General features: G+C 47.7%; 1 protein-coding gene across 1 annotated transcript in view; it reads right to left on the bottom strand.

Annotated features, from left to right (window-relative positions):
- The window catches only part of LOC138670055 (G-protein coupled receptor 54-like), a 266,454-nt gene that overhangs the window by 120,427 nt on the left and 124,340 nt on the right, over positions 1 to 21,687 (bottom strand). Inside the window, exon 3 of the mRNA XM_069757100.1 lies at positions 20,441 to 20,576. Coding sequence (XP_069613201.1) covers positions 20,441 to 20,576 — 136 coding nt within the window. The remainder of the gene's footprint in view (positions 1 to 20,440; positions 20,577 to 21,687) is intronic.

Raw genomic sequence — 21,687 nt, 5'->3', positions numbered from 1 at the left:
TCAAAATATATGAGACAACGGGGGGCGTTGTGTCGGGCAGGGGGGACGCACAGGCACAGCCAGCCAACCAATGATGTCAGGAGACGGGCAGCGCTAACAATGGGGGTGCTGCGTGTCATTAAAAAGGAAAGTCACACCTCAGGGACATTGTAATGGTCTGTAATGAGACACATTTTGTACTTGTTGAGTTCCACGTGTGCAAGGAGAAAAAGTCAGCCACCTTGTACAAATGCAGCAGTACTGCTGTACAAGGTGGCTGTTATACATAGAAACACCTGGGGGGGTGGGGGGCAGGCTCCCTTCAATTTCAGTTCATGTGCCTGCGTGGCGTTTGCAGGTCACGTTGCAAGCTACACAGCAGGGGAACAGCTGGCGTTGCTGAACCCCACTGACACATTGACTGGTGTTTTTCTCTGTGCAGATTGCATGTCCGGGCAAAAACTAGCGGTGTTAGAGCCCAGGGTCAGCAGGAGGAGGAGGAGAGGAGCAAAGTGTAGGCCGAAGCCTGCACTGGTGGCAGCTTTTGGTCGGTTGTGCCAGCGTGGCTTGTGCTGGACACGATGCCGGCTACACAGCGGGGGAACAGCTGGCGGTGCTTAACCCCACTAACACATTGGCTGGTGTTTTTCTCTGTGCAGCTAGCATGTCCGGGCAGAAACTGGCGTTGTTTGAGCCCAGGGTCAGCAGGAGGAGGAGAGGAGCAAAGTGTAGGCCGAAGCCTGCACTGGTGGCAGCTTTTGTTCTGTTGTGCCAGCGTGGCTTGTGCTGGACACGTTGCCGACTACACAGCAGGGGAACAGCTGGCGGTGCTGAACCCCACTAACACATTGGCTGGTGTTTTTCTCTGTGCAGCTAGCATTTCCGGGCAAAAACTAGCGGTGTTTGAGCCCAGGGTCAGCAGGAGGAGTAGAGGAGCAGAGTGTAGGCCGAAGCCTAGTTGAACCAATTTCAAAGGTTACCTTTAACCCCCCCCTCAGGTGTTGCAAGGTACAAGAGCCACACCTTGTGCAGCATTAATGCTGCACAAGTAAAAGGTTGCTCTATTTGTTTTGCTCCTTGCACACGCTGACTAAAACACGTACACTATTTAGCCCATTATACTGTCAAACAGTTGTGGAGGCGTGACTTGTCTTTTTAACGAGACGCAGCACAGGTGTCAAAATTTGCACCTAGGTACTGGGCGCAGATTCCTGAGCGTTGTTATTTGCTGTACAGGAGTCTGCGCTATTGTGATCCCTTGGCCATGCGCTGTGAGCGCTTCCTGTCTTCTGACCTCATTTCATGTCGGCCGTTGCGGTTAGCGATGGACATGAATCCCAGACCCACAGTGTGTTTTTAAAAAATCACACTGCGGTGCTGGGATTCGTGCCCTGGTGCACTAAATATGTTTGCCGCTCACACATGTCCTTACACCTGCTTCAGACTGGGCGGCCTCATCTGATCCCTTATCGCCTGCCGCGGCCATGAGGACACCCAGTCTGAAGAAGGCGGAAGGAGATGAGTGAACACAGGCAAACATATGCACTGCACATGCCCATCAATCACACCCTCGCTGTCCAAAAAAATAAGACACCGAGGGCCGTTGTTTCGAGCAGGGGAGATGCACAGGCGCAGCCAGCTAACCAATGATGTCAAAAGACGGGCAGCGCTAACAAGGGTGGTGCTGCGTGTCATTACAAAGGAAAGTCACACCTCAGGGACATTGTAATGGTCTCTAATGAGACACATTTTGTACGTGTTGAGTTCCACGTGGGCAAGGAGAAAAAGTCAGCCACCTTGTACAAATGCAGCAGTACTGCTGTACAAGGTGGCTGATATACATAGAAACACCTGTGGGTGGGGGGCAGGCTCCCTTCAATTTCAGTTCATGTGCCTGCGTGGCGTTTGCAGGTCACGTTGCAAGCTACACAGCAGGGGAACAGCTGGCGTTGCTGAACCCCACTGACACATTGACTGGTGTTTTTCTCTGTGCAGATTGCATGTCCGGGCAAAAACTAGCGGTGTTAGAGCCCAGGGTCAGCAGGAGGAGGAGGAGAGGAGCAAAGTGTAGGCCGAAGCCTGCACTGGTGGCAGCTTTTGGTCGGTTGTGCCAGCGTGGCTTGTGCTGGACACGATGCCGGCTACACAGCGGGGGAACAGCAGGCGGTGCTGAACCCCACTAACACATTGGCTGGTGTTTTTCTCTGTGCAGCTAGCATGTCCGGGCAGAAACTGGCGTTGTTTGAGCCCAGGGTCAGCAGGAGGAGGAGAGGAGCAAAGTGTAGGCCGAAGCCTGCACTGGTGGCAGCTTTTGTTCTGTTGTGCCAGCGTGGCTTGTGCTGGACACGTTGCCGACTACACAGCAGGGGAACAGCTGGCGGTGCTGAACCCCACTAACACATTGGCTGGTGTTTTTCTCTGTGCAGCTAGCATTTCCGGGCAAAAACTAGCGGTGTTTGAGCCCAGGGTCAGCAGGAGGAGTAGAGGAGCAGAGTGTAGGCCGAAGCCTAGTTGAACCAATTTCAAAGGTTACCTTTAACCCCCCCCTCAGGTGTTGCAAGGTACAAGAGCCACACCTTGTGCAGCATTAATGCTGCACAAGTAAAAGGTTGCTCTATTTGTTTTGCTCCTTGCACACGCTGACTAAAACACGTACACTATTTAGCCCATTATACTGTCAAACAGTTGTGGAGGCGTGACTTGTCTTTTTAACGAGACGCAGCACAGGTGTCAAAATTTGCACCTAGGTACTGGGCGCAGATTCCTGAGCGTTGTTATTTGCTGTACAGGAGTCTGCGCTATTGTGATCCCTTGGCCATGCGCTGTGAGCGCTTCCTGTCTTCTGACCTCATTTCATGTCGGCCGTTGCGGTTAGCGATGGACATGAATCCCAGACCCACAGTGTGTTTTCAAAAAATCACACTGCGTGGCTGGGATTCGTGGCCTTGTGCAGTAAATAGGTTTGCCGCTTACACATGTCCTTACACCTGCTCCAGACTGGGCGGCCTCAGCTGATCCCTTATCGCCTACCACGGCCAGGAGGCCGCACAGTCTGAAGAAGGCGGAAGGAGATGAGTTAAGACAGGCGAACATATGCACTGCTCGTGCCCATAAACCACACCCTCGCTGACAAAATAAATATGACAACGAGGGGCGTTGTTTCTAGCAGGGCGGATGCACAGGCGCAGCCAGCTAACCATGATGACAAAAGACGGGAAACGCTACCAAGGGGGGTGCTGCGTATCATTACAAAGGAAAGTCACACCTCAGGGACAGTGGAATGGTCTCAATGAGACACATTTTGTACGTGTTGAGTTCCACGTGGGCAAGGAGAAAAAGTCAGCCACCTTGTACAAATGCAGCAGTACTGCTGTACTAGGTGGCTGTTATACATAGAAACACCTGGGGGGGTGGGGCCAGGTTCCCTTTTAATTTCAGTTCCTGTGCCTGCATGGCGTTTGCAGGTCACGTTGCCGGCTACACAGCAGGGGAACAGCTGGCGTTGCTGAACCCCACTAACACATTGGCTGGTGTTTTTCTCTGTGCAGCTAGCACTTCCGGGCAAAAACTAGCGGTGTTTGAGCCCAGGGTCAGCAGGAGGAGGAGAGGAGCAGAGTGTAGGCCGAAGCCTGCACTGGTGGCAGCTTTTGTTCTGTTGTGCCAGCGTGGCTTGTGCTGGACACGTTGCCGACTACACAGCAGGGGAACAGCTGGCGGTGCTGAACCCCACTGACACATCACCTAGTGTTTTTTTCTGTGTAGACAACACTTCCAGGTGGCAACTGACAGTGTTGAAACCCAGGGAATCAAAGAGGAGCAGAGTGTAGGCCGAAGCCTGCAGTGGAGCAAGTTGAAAGGGAACCTTTAACCCCCCCCCCCCAGGCATTTGTTGCTGAAAGAGCCATCTTGTACAGCAGTAATACTGCACATGGAAAATGGTGGCTCCGAAAATTATGCTCCTTGCAAACGCTGAAGTACACACTCATATAATGTGTCCTCTCACACCGTCAAACCATCCCGGAAGTGGGACTTTCCTTTGTAATGTGACACAGCACAGCCGTCATTCCAACCCCCTTGGTGCCGGGCACCACCTCCTCAACGTTGTTTGGTTCTGTCACGGAGCCCGCACTGTAATGTTATCCCTTGGCCATGCACAGTTAGCGGTGCCCGTCTTCTGACATCATGTAGGTGTCAGGCTGGCAGTGCCTGTGCGTCCAAGCTGCCCGAGATCCAACCTTGCAGTGTCATCTAATGTAGTCCCACTGCGGGCCAGGGATCCATGGGCATGCGCAGTGCATATCATCGCCTCTCACTCACCTCCTTCCTGCTTCTTCAGACTGTGCGGCGTCACGGCCGTGGCATGCTATTAGGGATCAGCTGACGCCGCCTAGTCTGAAGAAGCGTGAAGAAGGGGAGTGAGAGGCTAGTATATGCACTGCGCATGGCCATGGATACCAGGCCCACTGTGGGATCACATTAGACGACACTGCGAGGTGTGATTTCGGGCAGCGTGGACGCACAGGCGCAGCCAGGACGACAACAAATGATGTCAGAGGACGGGCAGCGCAAACTGTGCATGGCCAAGGGATAACATAACAGCGCAGGGTCCATGACGGAATCAAACAACGCTAAGGAGGCAGCGCACGGTGCCAAGGGGGTAGCAATGACGGCTGTGCTGCGTCACATTACAAAGGAAAGTCCCACCTCCGGGACGGTTGGACGGTGTGAGGGGACACATTACATGAGTGTGTAGTTCAGCGTTTGCAAGGAGCATAATTTCAAGAGCGACCTTTCCCTTGTGCAGTATTAGTGCTGCACATGGTGGCTCTTTCAGTAACAAACGCCTAGGGGGGGGGGGGGGACAGGTCCCCTTACATTTTAGTTGTGCCAGCGTGGCGGTCGCATGACACGTTGCCGGATACACAGCTGGGGATCAGCTGACGTTACTGAACCCCAATAACAGAGGAGCGACTGTTGACTGTGCACACAGCACTTCCAGGCACCAACTGGCGGTGTTAGAGCCCAGGGACAGCAGGAGGAGCAGATTGGAGGTATTGCCGCACACACAGCTGGGGATCAGCTGACGTTACTGAACCCCAATAACAGAGGAGCGACTGTTGACTGTGCACACAGCACTTCCAGGCACCAACTGGCGGTGTTAGAGCCCAGGGACAGCAGGAGGAGCAGATTGGAGGTATTGCCGCACACACAGCTGGGGATCAGCTGACGTTACTGAACCCCAATAACAGAGGAGCGACTGTTGACTGTGCACACAGCACTTCCAGGCACCAACTGGCGGTGTTAGAGCCCAGGGACAGCAGGAGGAGCAGAGGAACAGAGTGTAGGCCGAAGCCTGATTGGAGCAAGTTGAAAGGAAACCTTTAACCCCCCCCCCCCCCAAGACGTTTGTAGCTGAAAGAGCCATGTTGTGCAGCACTAAGGATGCAAAAGGAAAAGGTTGCTCTTTTAATTATGCTCCTTGCAAACACCGAAGTAAACACTAAAAATGTGTCCCTTTATACCGTTAAACCGTTCCGGAGGTGCGAATTTCCTTCGTAATGGGACACAGCACAGCTGTCATTCCTATCCCCTTGATGCCGTGCGCTGCCTCCTCAGCGTTGTTTTAAGCTGTCACGGAGCCTGCGCTGTTCTGTTAGCCCTTGGCCATGCCCAATTAGCGCTGCCTGTCTTCTGACATAATTTGGTGTCAGGCTGTCAGTGCCTGTGCGTCCACGCTGCTCCAGATCCCACCTCGCAGTCTCATCTAACGTAATCCCACTGCGGGCCTTGGAACCATGGGCATGCACAGTGCATAACCTCGACTCTCACTCCCCTCCTTCCCTCTTCTTCAGACTGTGCGGTGTCACGGCCGTGGCATGCTAGGGATCAGCTGACGGCGCACAGTCTAAAGAAGGCGGAGGGAAATGAGCGAGAGCCCGAGGGGAAGATATGCACTGCGCATGCCCATGGATCCCAGGCCCGCAGTGTGACTCAATCAGAAGACACTGCGAGGCGGGATCTCGGGCACCGCGGCCGCACAGGCGCAGCCAGCCTGACACCAAATTATGTCAGAAGACAGGCAGCGCAAATAGGGCATGCCCAAGGGATAACAGAACAGCGCAGGCTCCGTGACAGCTTAAAACAACGCTGAGGAGGCAGCGCATGGCACCAAGGGGGTAGGAATGACGGCTGTGCTGCGTCACATTACGAAGGAAAGTCCCAGCTCCGGGACGGTATAACGGTATCAGTGAACACATTTTATAAGTGTTAAGTTCTGCGTGTGCAAAGAGCTAAAAAAAAAGAGCTACCTTTTCCTTGCGCAGCATTACTGCTGCACAAGATGGCTCTTTCAGTAACAAACGACGGGGGGGGGGGGGGGGGACAGGTTCCCTTACATTTAGGTTGTTGTGCCAGCGTGGCGGTCGCAGGACACATTGCCGGCTACACAGCTGGGGATCAGCTGACGTTACTGAAACCCAATAACACTGGGTCGTATGTTTTTACTGTGCAGCCTGCACTTCTGAGCCGCAACTGGCGGTGTTGGAGCCCAGGAATAGCAGTTCAGGTGGTAGAAAGATGAACACAGCAGGAGACCTGGATGACACCCAATTACTTAATCAGGCAGAGGAGTGGCAAATTCCTGCGAGATCCAGGCCTGGTTCATTTTCAGGAAAGTAAGCCGGTCAACGTTATCGGAGGATAGTCGCATGCGACGGTCTGTTAGTACACCACCTGCGGCACTAAAGACACGTTCCGATAAGACACTAGCCGCAGGGCAAGCCAGCACCTCCAATGCATACTGGCTTAGCTCTGGCCATGTATCCAGCTTAGAGACCCAAAACTTGAACGGGGAAGAGCCGTCTGGGAGTACAGTAAGAGGGCAAGCCATGTAGTCTGTCACCATCTGACGGAACCGTTGCCTCCTGCTGACTGGAGCCGCCGGTGATGGTGTAGACATTTGGGGCGGGCACACAAAAGTGTGCCAGAGTTGTGCCATACTGGGCTTGCCTTGGGCAGAGGCACTGCTTCTGCTCCCTCTTTGAGCAGAGCCTCCCCCACTGCCTCGACGCACTGAGCTGCTTTGTAAAGCACTAGCAGCACTCCTCTCAGTTGGACAGGAGAAGATGATGGAATTCACCAGTGTGTCGTGGTACTCCCGCAATTTACGCTCCCGGGTCAATGCAGGGATGAGGTTTTGGACGTTGTCCCGGTAGCGAGGATCGAGGAGGGTGAACACCCAATAATCAGGCATGTTGAGAATGTGGTCGATGCGGCGGTCGTTTCTCAGGCACTGCAGCATGAAATCCACCATGTGCTGCAGAGTGCCAACTGGCCCAGAAACGCTGTCCCCTGCTTGAGACATGATCTCTGCCCGCTCGTCATCACCCCACCCTCGCTGTACACACTGACCACTGGACAATTGTGTCGCTCCCTCCTCTGGACGGAGCTCTTCCTCCTCCATTGACTCCTCCTCATCCTCCTCACAAATTGGCCCCTGCGTACCCCTTTGTGAGGAACCACGTGGCGCTGACTCTCCAGAAGCTGATGGAAAAGGTGACTCCTCATCCTCCACCTCTTCCACCACATCATCCCTTAACCCTTGCAAAGTTTGCTGAAGCAGGCAGATAAGGGGGACAGTCATGCTGACTAGTGCATCATCTGCACTTGCCATCCGCGTGGAATAATCAAAAGGACGCAAAACCTGGCAGACGTCCTTCATAGTGGCCCACTCTGTGGTTGTGAAGTCTGATCGGCGCTGACTGCGACTTCTTTGCGCCTGATGCAGCTGGTACTCCATAACTGCTTGCTGCTGCTCACACAACCGCTCCAACATATGTAACGTGGAATTCCACCGGGTAGGTAGGTCACATATGATGCGGTGTTCCGGAAGGCGGAATCGGCGCTGCAGAGCAGCAATGCGGGATCTGGCCAAGCTGGAACGCCGCAAGTGAGCACACTCTAGGCGGACCTTGTGCAGCAGGGCATCAAGATCCGGATAGTCCCTCAGAAAACTCTGCACAACCAAATTGAGCACATGTGCCAGACATGGGATGTGAGTGAGGTTGCCAAGGGCCAAAGCTGCCACCAGATTTCGGCCATTGTCACACACTACCATGCCTGGCTGGAGATTCGCTGGCAGTAACCACACATCGCTCTCCTGCTTTATGGCATTCCAGAGCTCCTGCGCTGTGTGGCTTCGATGCCCCAATGAAACTAGTTTCAAGACGGCCTGCTGACGTTTGGCCACGGCTGTGCTCATGTCGGTCATAGGTAAACGTTCACGGGTCCATGTGGGGGTGGACTGTGACGGATCCTGCAGAGAGGAATCAGAGGAACTGGTGTAAGAGGAGGAGTCGATGCGTACAGACTGGATTCCTGCAATCCTTGGAGTGGGCAGGACACGTCCTGCGCCACTCGCACGATCTGTACCTGGCTCAACAACATTAACCCAATGGGCAGTGAGGGAAACATATCGCCCCTGTCCATGCTGACTGGTCCACGCATCGGTGGTGAGGTGGACCTTGCTACTGACGGCGTTCAGTAGCGCATGTTTTATGTTTGCCTCAACATGCCTGTGCAGGGCAGGGACAGCCTGCCTGCTGAAGTAAAAGCGGCTGGGCACCTTGTACTGTGGGACTGCCAATGCCATCAAGTCACGGAAGCTGTCAGTCTCCACCAGCCTGAACGAGAGCATTTCCAGGGACAACAGTTTGGCAATGCCTGCATTCAGAGCCTGTGCTCGGGGGTGGTTGGCCGAGAATGCCCGCCTTTTCTCCCATGCCTGTACTACCGATGGCTGTAGAGTAGACTGGGAGTGTGAGGATGACTGGGAAGGTGGTGCTGTGGGTGGAATTACACAAGGTCTCTGGGAGGAAGCCAAACCAGCTGTGCGTGAGCTGGAGGAAGAGGCAACACGAGCTGAAGAGGTGGTAGCTGCCGCTGTTGGTTGGCCTACATCTTCAGTGTGTTTCTGTAACTCCACCGCGTGCCTGGTCCGCACATGTTTCCACATATTTGTGGTATTGAGGTTGCTGACATTTTTCCCTCTTTTTACTTTATGATGACACAGCTTGCATTTGACAAAACAAATGTCATCTGCAACTGTGTCAAAAAAGGACCAGGCACTGCAAGTCTTGGGAGCGCCCTTTTTGGCTTTGGAAAGAGACAGGCTCCTAACGGGTGCCAAAGTGGAGGCTACAGGCTCCGCAGTCTTCCCCCTCCCTCTCCCTCTTTGGCCCGTAAGAGGAAGCTCTTCCTCTGAGCTGCTCCCACCACCTTCCTGTTCCTCACGCCACGATGGGTCAAGGACCTCATCATCTCCACTACCCTCTGCCACCAACTGCTCCTCCTGGGTAGTCTCAGCAGCACAGTACGCACGAGAAAGCGGCACCTGAGTTTCATCATCAGATGCGTACTGCGCTGTGGTCACCGGAGGCACTGGCCCACCTGCCTCTTCAGAGTCAGAGAGAAAAAGGTGTTGGGCATCACTGCACACTGCCTCTTCTTCCATTTCTCCAATGCTGCTTGGCTGGCCCCCTGTTTCCAAGCCAAGAGATTCAGAGAACAGAAGTAGAGACGGCTCCTGTCCTGGGCTCTCTGACTGCCTGGCCAATTTGGCAGGTGGTGAAGAGACAGATGGCTGCTCTCCAGTGCTCTGTGCCTGAGAGGATGTGGCACTAACTGAAGTCGATGCCGAGGCGTTAGCTGCCATCCACCCGACAACGGCTTCAATTTGGTCTTCACGCAGCAGCGGTGCACGGCGCTCTCCGACAAAGCTGCGCATGAAGGACTGTTCCCTGCTGAAACTGAGTGACGACGAGTCACCGGCGCCCGCAGCAGGCACAGAATCACCACGTCCTCTCCCTGCTCCTCTCCCTGCTCCGCGCCCACGCCCACGTGCCTTACTCCCTGCCCTCTTCATCTTGGTTGACAGATAAAGATAAGCAGAAAAGTACTAAGGCCTTAGTGTGCTTATTCCTGTAATGCTCCTCCTAACAGGTGTAAGAAACACTAATGTTGTAAATTGTGGACTAAACTTTATTATTTTTCAAATGTGGCCTACACAAGTGTAAGTTGTGTTTGGTGAACTTAACCTTTTTTTTGGTGCAGATCGGGCTACAGAGCTAGTTTAAATCACACGGAGACCGTGCAGACAGCCGTAAACGGCGCTGCAAGGCCAAGAAACCCTCCTCTAGGTTATCCTATATAGTGTTTTTCCACTATTTAGCTGGATACAAGTGGAAAGACACTAATAGGAATTTTTTTTTTCAAATTTTAAACTGGCTGCACTATTTGAAAAAAAGGAAATTGTTTTTCAAGGTATGAGGCAGTAACGCACCCTGAGCTGAATCCAACCGGCTATGGCTGCACACAGACTACAGAGCGAGCTGCGCTCACACAGAGACCGTGCAGACAGCCGTAAACGGCGCTGCAAGGCCCCAAAAAAACCCTCTAGGTTATCCTATGTAGTGTTTTTCCACAATTGAGCTGGAGACTGGTGGAAAGACACTAATAGGAATTTTTTTTTTTTCAAATTTTAAACAGGCTGCACTATTTGAAAAAAAGGAAAATTTTTCTCAAGGTATGAGCCAGTAACGAACCCTGAGCTGAATCCAACCGGCTATGGCTGCACACAGACTACAGGGCGAGCTGGGCTCACACGGAGACCGTGCAGACAGCCGTAAACGGCGCTGCAAGGCCAAAAAACCCTCCTCTAGGTTATCCTATATAGTGTTTTTCCACTATTTAGCTGGATACGAGTGGAAAGACACTAATAGGAATTTTTTTTTTCAAATTTTAAACAGGCTGCACTATTTGAAAAAAAGGAAAATTTTTCTCAAGGTATGAGCCAGTAACGAACCCTGAGCTGAATCCAACCGGCTATGGCTGCACACAGACTACAGGGCGAGCTGGGCTCACACGGAGACCGTGCAGACAGCCGTAAACGGCGCTGCAAGGCCCAAAAACCCCCCTCTAGGTTATCCTATGTAGTGTTTTTCCACAATAGAGCTGGAGACTGGTGGAAAAACACTAATAGGAAATTTGAGAAAAAATGTGCAGCAGGCTGCACTAAGAGCAAAAAAGAACAACTGTGTGAGGCAGTGTGAACCCCCCCTGAGCTGAATACAACCGGGTATATGGCTGCACACAGACTACAGAGTGAGCTGCACACACACACACACACAGAGACCTTGCAGAACGCTGTTAAAACAGCGCTGCAAGGCAAGAGCAAGGTGAACAGTGAAGAACACACAGCGTTTTGCTAAATTAGCCTTTGGAAAGGAAAATAAAGCAATTAGCAAGCTCAACTGGCCCTCAGTTAGAACACAGCGTCCTGTCCCTAACTGAAATCACAGCAGAGTGAGCGCAAAATGGCGGCAGCGCTTTTTTATAGTGCAGAGTGACATCATTTCAGCAGCCAATCCAAGCCTTGCCAGTACTTACATGCCCACCATGCTAAACAGGATGTGCCCACACTTTCATTCATTCCTCATTGGCTGCTGCGTTCAATTTGAATTCTGGGAACTTCCGATTCCGGTATCCGATACGCGGGAAGTATCGGAATTCAGTATCGGAATTCCGATACCGCAAATATCGGCCGATACCCGATACTTGCGGTATCGGAATGCTCAACACTAGTGATGTCATGTCGACAGATTAGTTTTTTCTCTTCTTCCCTGCTCTGTTGATGGGGCATCACTGCCAATCTCATGTTGATAGTCGCCTCACCACTGTCTAGCACAGGTGCATTGAGTTAGTGCAATTTGCACTGCATGAAAAGTGCAGTGAGATAAGTCTGCTAGTGCCACAGATATCCAGTGTATGTGCTGGAAATCAGAGCCACTTGCAGAGTTTTTTTGCACTGCTGATACACCAGCTCATGCTGTGTAAATTGCACTAACTCTATGCGCGAACAGCTGACAATCAACATGAAGAAAATAAACTGATCAGTCGATGAGAGTTCACAGGAAGTGACCACTTTGAGCTGGGAGAGATCGTTACATGGCAGAACAGTCAGGTCGTTAACAACTGCCCGCCGAACAGTGCTTAGCCCCATAGTAGAGAAAACCTCCCAAATAACCCCTTTAACCCCTTAGTGACCAAGCCAATTTTGACCTTAATGACCAGGCCAAATTGTTTAAACCTGACCAGTGTCATTTTTTGTGGCAATAACTTGGGAAAGCTTCAACAAATCCCACTGATTCTGATATTGTTTTTGTGACATATTGTACTTCATAATAGTGGTAACATTTGTTAGATATGACTTTGCAATTTTCAAACTTCTAATTATCATGCCCTTAAATCAGAAAGTTATACACAAACTAGTTAATAAAGAACATTTTCCACATATCTACTTTACATCTGCATCATTTTTTAAATATAATTTTTTTTAGGAAGTTATATGGGATAAAAGTTGATCAGCAAGTTCTACTTCTTCCAACAAAATTTACAAAACTACAGTATTTTTTTTTAGAGACCAAATCACAATTAAAGTAACTTTTATGGGTCTGTATGACAGAAAATACCCAAAAACGAAACCATTCTAAAAACCTCACCGCTCAAAGTACTCAAAACAACATTCAAGAAGTTTATTAACCCCTTTCTGCCATTAGACGTACTATTCCGTCCATGTGGGGTGGGCTTTACTTCTCAAGGACGGTATAGTACGTCATAGGCGATCGGCCGCGCTCACGGGGGGAGCGTGGCCGATCGCGGCCGGGTGTCAGCTGCTTATCGCAGCTGACATCCGGCACTATGTGCCAGAAGCGGTCACGGACCGCCCCCGGCACATTAACCTCCGGGCACACCGATCAAACATGATCGCGATGTGCCGGCGGTGCAGGGAAGCATCGCGCAGGGAGGGGGCTCCCTGCGGGCTTCCCTGAGACCCCCGCAGCAACGCGATGTGATCGCGTTGCTCCGGGGGTCTCCTACCCTCCTCCCTGCACCAAATCCCGGATCCAAGATGGCTGCGGATCCGGGTCCTGCAGGGAGGGAGGTGGCTTACCAAGTGCCTGCTCAGAGCAGGCACTTGGTAACGCTGCAGCGCTGTTTGACAGATCGGTGATCTGTCAGAGTGCTGTGCAAACTGGCAGATCACCGATCTGTATTGTCCCCCCCGGGACAAAGTAAAAAAGTAAAAAAAAAAATTTACAAGTGTGTAAAAAAAAATAATTAAAAAATCCTAAATAATGAAAAAAAAAAATATATATTATTCCCATAAATACATTTCTTTATCTAAATAAAAAAAACAAAACAATAAAAGTACACATATTTAGTATCGCCGCGTCCGTAACGACCCGACCTATAAAACTGGCCCACTAGTTAACCCCTTCAGTAAACACCGTAAGAAAAAAAAAAAGGCAAAAAACAACGCTTTATTATCATACCACCGAATAAAAAGTGGAATAACACGCGATCAAAAAGACAGATATAAATAACCATGGCACCGCAGAAAGCGTCATCTTGTCCCGCAAAAAACTAGCCGCCATACAGCAACATCAGCAAAAAAATAAAAAAGTTATAGTCCTCAGAATAAAGCGATGCAAAAATAATTATTTTTTCTATAAAATAGTTTTTATCGTATAAAAGCGCCAAAACATAAAAAAAAATGATATAAATGAGGTGTCGCTGTAATCATACTGACCCGAAGAATAAAATTGCTTTATCAATTTTACCAAACGCGGAACGGTATAAACGCCTCCCCCAAAAGAAATTCATGAATAGCTGGTTTTTGCTAATTCTGCCTCACAAAAATCGGAATAAAAAGCGATCAAAAAATGTCACGTGCCCGAAAGTGTTACCAATAAATACGTCAACTCGTCTCGCAAAAAACAAGACCTCACATGACTCTGTGGACTCAAATATGGAAAAATTATAGCTCTCAAAATGTGGTAACGCAAAAAATATTTTTTGCAATAAAAAGCGTCTTTCAGTGAGTGACGGCTGCCAATCATAAAAATCCGCTAAAAAACCCGCTATAAAAGTAAATCAAATCCCCCTTCATTACCCCCTTAGTTAGGGAAAAATAAAAATATTTAAAAAATGTATTTATTTCCACTTTCCCATTAGGGCTAGGGTTAGGGTTAGGGCTAGGGTTAGGGTTAGGGCTAGGGTTAGGGATAGGGCTAGGGTTAGGGCTAGGGTTAGGGTTAGGGCTAGGGTTAGGGTTAGGGTTAGGGTTACAGTTAGGGTAAAGGCTACAGTTAGGGTTAAGGCTACAGTTAGGGTTAAGGCTACAGTTAGGGTTAAGGCTACAGTTAGGGTTAAGGCTACAGTTAGGGTTAAGGCTACAGTTAGGGTTAGGGTTTGGATTACATTTGCGGTTGGGAATAGGGTTGGGATTAGGGTTAGGGGTGTGTCTGGGTTAGAGGTGTGGTTAGGGTTACCATTGGAATTAGGGTTAGGGGTGTGTTTGGATTAGGGTTTCAGTTATAATTGGGGGGTTTCCACTGTTTAGACACATCAGGGGCTCTCCAAACGCGACATGGCGTCCGATCTCAATTCCAGCCAATTCTGCGTTGAAAAAGTAAAACAGTGCTCCTTCCCTTCCGAGCTCTCCCGTGTCCCCAAACAGGAGTTTACCCCAACATATGGGGTATCAGCGTATTCAGGACAAATTGGACAACAACTTTTGGGGTCCAATTTCTCCTGTTACCCTTGGGAAAATACAAAACTGGGGGCTAAAAAATAAGTTTTGTGGGAAAAAAAAGATTTTTTAATTTTCACGGCTCTGCGTTATAAACTGTAGTGAAACACTTGGGGGCTCAAAGTTCTCACAACACATCTAGATAAGTTCCTTGAGGGGTCTAGTTTCCAATATGGGGTCACTTGTGGGGGGTTTCTACTGTTTAGGTACATTAGGGGCTCTGCAAACGCAATGTGACGCCTGCAGACCATTCCATCTAAGTCTGTATTTCAAATGGCGCTCCTTCCCTTCCGAGCCTTCCCATGCGCCCAAACGGTGGTTCCCTCCCACATATGGGGTATTAGCGCACTCAGGACAAATTGCACAACAAATTTTGGGGTCCAATTTCTCCTGTTACCCTCGGGAAAATACAAAACTGGGGGCTAAAAAATAATTTTGGGGGGAATTTTTTTATTTTCACGGCTCTGCGTTAGAAACTGTAGTGAAACACTTGGGGGCTCAAAGTTCTCACAACACATCTAGATAAGTTCCTTGAGGGGTCTAGTTTCCAATATGGGGTCACTTGTGGGGGGTTTCTACTGTTTAGGTACATTAGGGGCTCTGCAAACGCAATGTGACGCCTGCAGACCATTCCATCTAAGTCTGTATTTCAAATGGCGCTCCTTCCCTTCCGAGCCTTCCCATGCGCCCAAACGGTGGTTCCCTCCCACATATGGGGTATTAGCGCACTCAGGACAAATTGCACAACAAATTTTGGGGTCCAATTTCTCCTGTTACCCTCGGGAAAATACAAAACTGGGGGCTAAAAAATAATTTTTGTGGGAAAAAATTTTTGTTTTATTTTTACGGCTCTGCATTATAAACTTCTGTGAAGCTCTTGGTGGGTCAAAGTGCTCACCACACATCTAGATAAGTTCCTTAGGGGGTCTACTTTCCAAAATGGTGTCACTTGTGGGGGGTTTCAATATTTAGGCACATCAGTGGCTCTCCAAACGCAACATGGCGTCTCATCTCAATTCCTGTGAATTTTGCATTGAAAAGTCAAACGGCGCTCCTTCCCTTCCGAGCTCTCCCATGCGCCCAAACAGTGGTTTACCCCCACATATGGGGTATCAGCGTACTCAGGACAAATTGTACAACAACCTTTTGGTTCCAATTTCTTCTCTTACTATTGAAAAAATAAAAAATTGGGGGCGAAAAGATCATTTTTTTTCACAAAAATTATTTTTTATTTTTACGGTTCTGCATTATAAACTTCTGTGAAGCACTTGGTGGGTCAAAGTGCTCACCACACCTCTAGATAAGTTCCTTAGGGGGTCTACTTTCCAAAATGGTGTCACTTGTGGGGGGTTTCAATGTTTAGGCACATCAGTGGCTCTTCAAACGCAACATGGCGTCCCATCTCAATTCCTATCAATTTTGCATTGAAAGGTCAAACGGCGCTCCTTCCCTTCCGAGGTCTCCCATGCGCCCAAACAGTGGTTTACCCCCACATATGGGGTATCAGAGTACTCAGGACAAATTGTGCAACAACTATTTTGTTTCCAATTTCTTCTCTTACCATTGGGAAAATAAAAAATTGGGGGCGAAAAGATAATTTTTGTGAAAAAAAAATAAATTTATTTTTACGGTTCTGCATTATAAACTTCTGTGAAGCACTTGGTGGGTCAAAGTGCTCACCACACCTCTAGATAAGTTCCTTAGGGGGTCTACTTTCCAAAATGGTGTCACTTGTGGGGGGTTTCAATGTTTAAGCACATCAGTGGCTCTCCAAACGCAACATGGCGTCCCATCTCAATTCCAGTCAATTTTGCATTAAAAAGTCAAATGGCGCTCCTTCGCTTCCAAGCTCTGTCATGCGCCCAAACAGTGGTTTACCTCCACTTATGGGGTATCGGCGTATTCAGGACAAATTGTACAACAAGGTTTGGGGTCCATTTTCTCCTGTAACTCTTGGCAAAATAAAACAAATTGGAGCTGAAATAAATTTTTTGTGAAAAAAAGTTAAATGTTAATTTTTATTTAAACATTCCAAAAATTCCTGTGAAACACCTGAAGGGTTAATAAACTTATTGAATGTGGTTTTGAGAACCTTGAGGGGTGCAGCTTTTAGAATGGTGTCACACTTGGGTATTTTCTATCATATAGACCCCTCAAAATGACTTCAAATGAGATGTGGTCCCTAAAATAAAATGGTGTTGTAAAAATGAGAAATTGCTGGTCAACTTTTAACCCTTATAACTCCCTAACAAAAAAAAATTTTGGTTCCAAAATTGTGCTGATGTAAAGTAGACATGTGGGAAATGTTACTTATTAAGTATTTTGTGTGACATATCTCTGTGATTTAATTGCATAAAAATTCAAAGTTGGAAAATTGCGAAATTTTCAAAATTTTCGCCATGTTTCCGTTTTTTTCACAAATAAACGCAGGTAATATCAAAGAAATTTTACCACTATCATGAAGTACAATGTGTCACGAGAAAACATTGTCAGAATCACCGGGATCCGTTGAAGCGTTCCAGAGTTATAACCTCATAAAGGGACAGTGGTCAGAATTGTAAAAATTGGCCCGGTCCATAACGTGCAAACCACCCTTGGGGGTAAAGGAGTTAACCCTTCCAGCGCTTCACAGGAACTAAAGTAATGTGGAAGGAAAAATGAACATTTACCTTTTTTTCACAAAAATCACAAAAATTTTACTTTAGCTCCAATTTTTTTTTCTCACAAGGGTAACAGGAAAAAATAGACCCTAAAGTATGTTGTGAAATTTCTCCTGTCAATGTCAATACCAAATATGTGGAGGAAAACCACTGTTTCGGCGTTTGACTTTTTGAACGCAAAAATGGCTGGAATCAAGAGTGGACTTCATGTCACATTTGGAGAGCCTCTTATGTGCCTAAACTGTAAAAAAAAAACACACGTGACCCCATTTTGAAACTAGACCCCTTAAGGAATGTATCTAAATGTGTGGTGATACCCTTGAACCCCTAGGTGCTTCACAGAAGTTCATAACGGAGAGCTGAGAAACAAGAAAAAATAAATAAATCACACTTTACCCACAAAAATGTACTTTTAGCCCCAAATATTTTATTTTAACAAGGGTAAAAGGTCAAAATGGACCACAAAAATTTGTTGTACATTTTCTACTGAGTACGACAATACTCCATATGTGGAGAAATCTTACTATATGGGCGCACGACAGGGCTCGGAAGGGAAGGAGCACCGTTTAGACATTGGACCCCATAATTTTCAATTTGTCCCAAATGCAACTATACCCCATATGTGGTCAAAAACTTCTGCTTGGGCACAAGGCAGGGCTAGGACAGAATGCTAAATTTTGAATGCCATGTCGCATTTGAAGAGCCCTTGACATGTGAAAATAGCAGAAACATCCCACAAGCGACCCCACTTTGTTAACTACACTCCTCAAGGAATTCATCTAGGGGTGTTAGTGAGTATTTTGATCCTATAGGTGTCTCACAGAATTTTATAACATTGAGACGTGGAAATATGACATTTTAGTGGTAAAAATTCAATTTTTGTATTTGCTGCAAATTTTTCAAAGGTACATAAGGCTTAATAGGTGAAACTAGACCCCACAATCTCTTGCACAATTTATCCCAAACGTGGTGCTGCCCCATATGTTGTCAGAAATTACTGTTAGGCCACACGTCAGAGCTGAGAATGAAGGAGCGCTATTTGGCTTTTCGAGCACAGATTTTGTTAGAATAGTTTGAGGGCGACATTTGCAGGGCCCCGAAGGTGCCAGAACAGCAGAAAAAAAAAAGTGACCCCATTGTAGAAACTGCACCTCTCAATGAATTCATCTGTGGTTGCAGTGACTAATTTGTAACATCCATGCCAGGCATTTTTTTTCTGGAGAATTGCAAATCTGCCAGTCTTGTAGCCATATATTGTGTCACCATACTGTGTATAGCCCTCATATATTGTAAAGCCCCATACATTAAGCCCAGCTTGTGCTTCTAGTGATACGCACATGTAAATTAAGTGTCTTCTCTCCATTACAGTACCACCAAACATGTGGACACTTACTGTGGTTTAGGCACAGTGGGGCTCAAAAGGAGGGGGGGATTTGCATTTTGGAGTGCAGAATTCACTGGATTTTATTTGAGGGGGCAGGAGCCATGTTGCTTTTCCAGAATTTTTGGTTCAGCAGTTATGTGGAAATCGCGTATAGTTCCAGGGACAGATGACGGACCTCAGTGGGGGCTGGTTTTGTGTGGGATAAATTTAGTTTTTATTGGTAACATTCTTTTGATCGCTTTTAGTATAAAGCTGGGATCACATTCTTCTGTTCTACGCTGAGCACTTACATTGGGTTTACTGTGTAAATCCCACAAAAATGCAATTTAGAGGAGACCCCAACGGAACTACATACCATGAGGCAGACGGAGACACTTCGTACTCCGTTTAGCGTCTGCTCCGGTGGTATCCATCTTTTTAGGTGCTCACAGATCTGTGGTCGCCCACACTTGTGCGCTAAAAAGATGCCTAAAATGATAGGACACTGCTGGAACACAGACCAGTCCAAAGTGACCCCATTTGCCTCATAAGTGAGTTGTTCCCTCTGGGATTTTGTCTGAATCGCGGTTTTGGGGAATTTACATGGAAACCCCAATCTAAGTGCTCAGCTGAGAGTGCAGGATTAACATGAGCCGAGCCTTAGGTTAGAGTCACACTAACGATTTTAAAAGTGGTCCGATTTTAATTCAGGAGAGTAGGACGAGTGTAATGCAAGTGTCATGTGAGTGTAATGCGTTTTTCATGCGTGAAGCATGGAGGAGGAGGTGTGATGGTGTGGGGGTGCTTTGCTGGTGACACTGTTGGGGATTTATCCAAAATTGAAGGCATACTGAACCAGAATGGCTACCACAGCATCTTGCAGCGGCATGCTAGTCCATCCGATTTGCATTTAGTTGGACCATCATTTATTTTTCAACAGGACAATGACCCCAAACACACTTCCAGGCTGTGTAAGAGCTATTTGACCAAGAAGGAGAGTGGTGGGGTGCTAGGCCAGATGACCTGGCCTCCACAGTCACCAGACCTGAACCCAATCGAGATGGTTTGGGGTGAGCTGGACCACATCGCGAAGGCAAAAGGGCCAACAAGTGCTAAGCATCTCTGGGAACTCCTTCAAGATTGTTGGAAGACCATTTCCAGTGACTACCTCTTGAAGCTCGTCAAGCAAATGCCAAATGTGTGCAAAACAGTCATCAAAGCAAAAGGTGGCTACTTTGAAGAACCTAGAATATAAGACATAATTTCAGTTGTTTCACACATTTTTGTTAAGTATATAAGTCCACATGTGTTAATTCATAGTTTTGATGCCTTGAGTGTGAATGTACAATTTTCAGTCATGAAAATACAGAAAAATCTTTAAATGAGAAGGTGGGTCCAAACTTTTGGTCTGTACTGCGTGTATATACTTTGTATATATATTTTTTCAAAATATTTTATATAAAAAAAAATTTTTTGAAACATTTTTTTTTGTTGAGAAAATATTTTTGAGAAGTAGAATTCATATTGAATATTTGTCTGTGTTTTGACGCTCGTGTGACTCCGAACTTAAAGGCAGATGATGGCTGAATAATACAGCCATCATCTCTCTGTAAAGACGTGGGCGTGCACCAAAATCAGGGAGACGGCATATGACGTACCAGTATATTATATGTTGGTAAGAGGTTAAAGGTTATATGCACTAGATTTTGAATATAGGACATTTATTCAGGAAACTAGTGTTATTGCCATATCCAAAATATCTAAAACAATATTAATAATTCTTCTTACCTATCCAAATCCCCAGACTGATAGCCATGGCTAAGCGAGGAGTGCGACGACGCAAAGATTGCAATGGATATACTGTCACATAGCACCGGTCAACACTCATTGCTGTAAGGGTTATACAGGTTGCCTGGGCTGTAACCTAGAAAAAAGAGATATGGAAATTATTTTCACACAACAATAAAGAAGATAGTAATTTAATAACATTTCACAAAATGGCAAATAAGTTGCAACATGTCTTGTCTTAGCATCTTCCTACAGTCTTTGCTCATACCGCCCAACTGTCACAGATCCAACGAGACAGTCTAGAATTTGGGTTGTTGTCCTGCTGTCAAGACACAGATAACAGAAACAGTACAGTTTAAAAAAATGGTAGAGCAAGGATCCATAAAACTTTTGCTCCAACATTCCATGAATGTAGAGACTGAGAGACCCACAAGGTCATGTGACAATTTCAGGTCACTTGACTGGGCAGTAGAGATCAGCTCATCCATCAGAGCATGGATACAGTGAACTGTTTTGCTTGCATGAGGGCCACTCTGGAGGAGCTGTGGTGGCAAGCGCATCATACTGCATTGGTGAGGCTGTGGGGTAACATCATACTGTGTGTGGAGGATTTTGAGAGCATCACAATGTGAGAGACTGTGGTTGTATCATACTGTGTGTAGGGTGACTGGGGCTACCATAGCATAACTGTATATAGTAAAAAATCAATGTCTCTGTAGCACCCCAGGAGTTCGGGTACCACAGTGGTATTGCCTTCCTCTCGGGGAGGGTGATGCCATACCTGGAAACGAGGAGGATCCCTTTGGCAGGTATCCTGCACATGCAAAACTTTCTGACTCCAGGCCAGAAGGGGGAGCTCTAGGCCCAGTTTCAGAGTAGCTTCCCTAGATATATATATATATATATATATATTCTGGCTTGCAGGAGGCGTTAGTTCAGTCTGGACTGGAGTTTCTGTGAGACAGAGAAGGAGGAAGAAGCACAGGAGAAATAAGGAGCTGGAGGAGAGCTGCGACTGGGCTCCCTCCATGCTGAAGCACAGGAACCGGACACCGGGAGTCCAAAGCTGTGTGGGACTGTATGCCCCACAGCAGAAACCGGAGGGCAGGAGATTGAAAGTAACTTGCCCACATCTACACACTGAGGTACAGCAACATACAGATCCCGGAGTCACCATGAATAGAAACCTCTATAAAACCGTTTGCTTTGCCTACCATGCAGGAACGGTCTCAGGACAGAGAGTGAGA

The sequence above is a fragment of the Ranitomeya imitator genome, chromosome 1 (genome assembly GCF_032444005.1).
Source record: "Ranitomeya imitator isolate aRanImi1 chromosome 1, aRanImi1.pri, whole genome shotgun sequence".
Classification (NCBI taxonomy): domain Eukaryota; kingdom Metazoa; phylum Chordata; class Amphibia; order Anura; family Dendrobatidae; genus Ranitomeya; species Ranitomeya imitator.
This window is presented reverse-complemented; position numbering and strand designations above follow the sequence as displayed.